The 3,542-nt window shown below is 41.6% G+C and overlaps 1 protein-coding gene across 1 annotated transcript; it reads left to right on the top strand.

Annotated features, from left to right (window-relative positions):
• Positions 1-1,625: 1,625 nt before the first annotated feature.
• On the top strand, positions 1,626-3,479 carry LOC122079083 (cytochrome P450 86A1-like). The gene has a single exon (XM_042645327.1). The coding sequence runs from the start codon at positions 1,677-1,679 to the stop codon at positions 3,243-3,245; it is 1,569 nt and encodes a 522-aa protein (XP_042501261.1). The 5' UTR covers positions 1,626-1,676; the 3' UTR covers positions 3,246-3,479.
• Positions 3,480-3,542: the final 63 nt, after the last annotated feature.

Below are 3,542 nucleotides of genomic sequence, written 5' to 3'. Positions count from 1 at the left end.
TTGATGTAGACTTTGGTGATAGGCCAACTGATTCTATGGTGCAGCAACAACAGGAGGGAGAAGAGGTAGATGTTGATTTGTTAGCTTGATTATGGTTAAACAAGAACAAGGTTTAACTCGATGGTCTATTTTGTTATTTTAAAATTTGAACTTTAAAAGTTTATTAAAGTTTAGCATTTTGGTTTATTTTTATGTTTTCCCATTTCCATTAGGTGTTTCTAATTCTCCCCAGGTAGGATTTGAACTCATGACCTATCACCTATCATGATTCATATATACTAAGGACAATGGGGTTGTTGCTCAGTGCTTTAGCTAGTGTCACTAACTTATACTATATGTAATGATTAACAGGGGGTTAAAGATTGAAAAATTATGGTCTATGATGGACTTTGTGGAGGTCATTTTAGGCATCATATAGGTAAGTATATCTAACTACATACTTAAATAGTTAAATGTTATATATTCTCTAACATGAGAAAACACAACAAAAAATGAACAAAATATTCATAAAATGAACAAAGCTATAAATAAAATAAAAGGTATAATAACATATAATTCCTAATGCAAAAATTAGACTTTCGCCTTGGCGCCGTGACAACTATGAATGTGATGGAACATTATTCCATAACTTATACATCGGAAATAGGTCAAACTGTCATACACATCAAGAACAAGGCCCTCCTTACGAGGGAGTCATCAATATTGTTAAATCTCCCATGAAAAAAACATGAAATTGCAAAGTTCAAATTGAGATCTTAAATGACAAATATCCAACCAATTAGATTTTTCTATTAATGGTTTGTACATAATAGTTGCTAGCTGTAGACGAGTAGATAAGTCTACTAGTTGTATGTGAGTCAACTTATATCTTGTATACCATGTTAGTTGTAGTCATTATCCTATTGAGTCAGCCTAGCTTGTATATTCATTGTTATCTTATATAATTACTCTACCTTGTATAGGGTATTCTCCATTGTATTTTATACCCATCTTTACAACGAATAAAACACACAAAATTATAGAAATATCTCTGCTAGTAGCAAGTAGGCTTACCTACATTTTGCAATATTTCGCATTGAGGAAAGCATTAACCTCGCCCATAAAAAATCAAGTGTGTGAAAAGAAAGAAAGGCATCAGAATCCGTTGTTTCGTGAGCATTTCCCTTCAAATAATTATTTCTCTTAAATGTTCTTCTAACTATTAGCTTGCACTGATCCTATCACTTTGACACTCGATCCAGACCACTCGATCTCATTCTTTTCTGAGAAACCATATTTCTTCATTGGGTAGAACTTTCTATCTTTTTGTCAACTTTTCCACATAGCCCATGTCCAGAAGTCCCAGTTTCATTCTCCAAAACCCAATCAAATCTCAATTTCTCAGTGTGGGTGAACAATTCTAACAACCCTCCTCCCTTTCTCTTTTTCTCCCAGCAATCACCCCACGCACTCACTGTCTTTCTATATTTCAACCGTTTTCGTGTGTCAAATGAAATTTTCTTAGTTCCTATCAACCAAACAGTGACTTTCATCACTTAAATAATTTCCTAACAACCCTTCCTAAATTAAAATCTTCACGATACTGTTACTATATATTCTCTTCTATCCTCGTGCCTTTCTCTCCACTCTTCATTCTCCACTCGTTTCGCTGCTTCTTTCTCTTAGTAACCCTTCACATGGACACCTTACTTCTCTTCTTCGTCGGGGCAGTCACCTTATCAGTATATCTCTTCTGGTTCTATCTCCTATCCCGAAACCTATCCGGTCCAAAAGCTTGGCCTATCGTGGGAAGTCTCCCCGGTTTGATTGCAAACCGGGCTCGCATTCATGATTGGATAGCGGAAAACCTTCGACGTACTGGAGGATCCGTGACCTACCAGACTTCTATTCTAGCTCTCCCTTTCGTAGCTCGTAGGCAAGGCTTCCACACGGTTACCTGTAATCCTAAGAACATCGAACACATACTCCGAATCCGGTTCGATAACTACCCAAAAGGTCCGACCTGGCAAGCCGCCTTCCATGATTTATTAGGCCAAGGAATTTTCAACAGTGACGGTGACACATGGCTCATCCAACGGAAGACAGCGGCGCTAGAGTTCACAACTAGGACGCTCCGTCAAGCCATGGCTCGTTGGGTCAACCGGACGATTAAGTCCCGGTTCTGGCCCATTCTAGCCGAAGCGGGAATGAACCATTCCCCTGTGGACTTGCAGGAATTGTTGCTACGCTTGACGTTCGATAACATATGTGGGCTCACCTTTGGTAAGGACCCAGAAACGCTCTCTCCCCAGTTACCAGATAACCCGTTCGCCGTCGCGTTTGACTCGGCCACCGAGGCGACTCTGCAGAGGCTACTTTACCCGGGTTTCTTTTGGAGATTGAAGAAGGTTTTAGGAATCGGATCGGAGAGGAGACTCAAGGAGAGCCTTAAGATCATTGAGAGTTACATGATGGATGCAATCATAGCACGTAAAGAAACACCCTCAGATGACTTGCTCTCTCGCTTCCTCAAGAAAAAGGACATAAATGGAAATTCCTTCCCCAGCTCGTTTCTCAGTTTTATTGCTCTCAACTTCGTCCTAGCTGGCAGAGACACGTCATCCGTTGCACTTAGCTGGTTTTTCTGGCTCATCATGAGTCACCCGCATGTGGAAGATAAGATCATCAACGAGATATCTACGGTCCTTAAAAAGACACGTGGCTACGATAGGCAGAAATGGGTGGAAGAGCCGTTGGTTTTTGATGAAGTGGATCAGCTGGTTTATTTAAAAGCAGCTTTGTCCGAAACGCTACGATTGTATCCGTCCGTGCCGGAGGACTTCAAGTACGTTTTATCGGACGATATTTTACCCGACGGAACAGTAGTGCCGGCCGGTTCGTCGATTACGTACTCGATTTATTCGGTGGGGAGGATGAAAGCTATATGGGGAGATGATTGCTCGGAGTTTCGGCCCGAACGGTGGATCTCGTCGGACGGGGAGAGGTACGAACCGCCCAAAGAGGGTTACAAGTATATGGCGTTCAATGCGGGACCGAGGACTTGTTTGGGGAAGGACTTGGCTTATCTGCAGATGAAGTCGGTGGCTGCGGCGGTACTGCTGCGTCACCGGCTGTCGTTGGTTCCCGGTCACCGGGTTGAGCAGAAGATGTCGCTGACGCTGTTCATGAAGGACGGGCTGCGTGTGTTCGTACACCCACGGGATCTGGAAGGGGATAATAGCAGCGTCACCACTTCTTCTATGTAGTCAGGGTTATTTTCGTCATATGGAAACTTCTCATGTCTCTTTCTGCAAAATGGCAATTGGGCCGGGACTGCAGTTGTTATTTGCTTTAATTTCTCTTTGTCTTTCAGGTTTGAACCGAGTTAGGATACGACGGTTTAAGGGATTTGTCACATGATTCACTTCGTTCATTATATGTTGTAATTTGTCATGTTATTTACGTCTTAATTAATAATGGAGTGTAATTACTTTGTAGTACTCTCTCTCTCTCTCTCTCTCTCTCTCTTCATGGATGTTTTTTCCTACAAACAAAGAAAAAAG

This window comes from Macadamia integrifolia, chromosome 5 (assembly GCF_013358625.1).
Source record: "Macadamia integrifolia cultivar HAES 741 chromosome 5, SCU_Mint_v3, whole genome shotgun sequence".
NCBI classification, from domain to species: Eukaryota; Viridiplantae; Streptophyta; class Magnoliopsida; order Proteales; family Proteaceae; genus Macadamia; species Macadamia integrifolia.
This window is presented reverse-complemented; position numbering and strand designations above follow the sequence as displayed.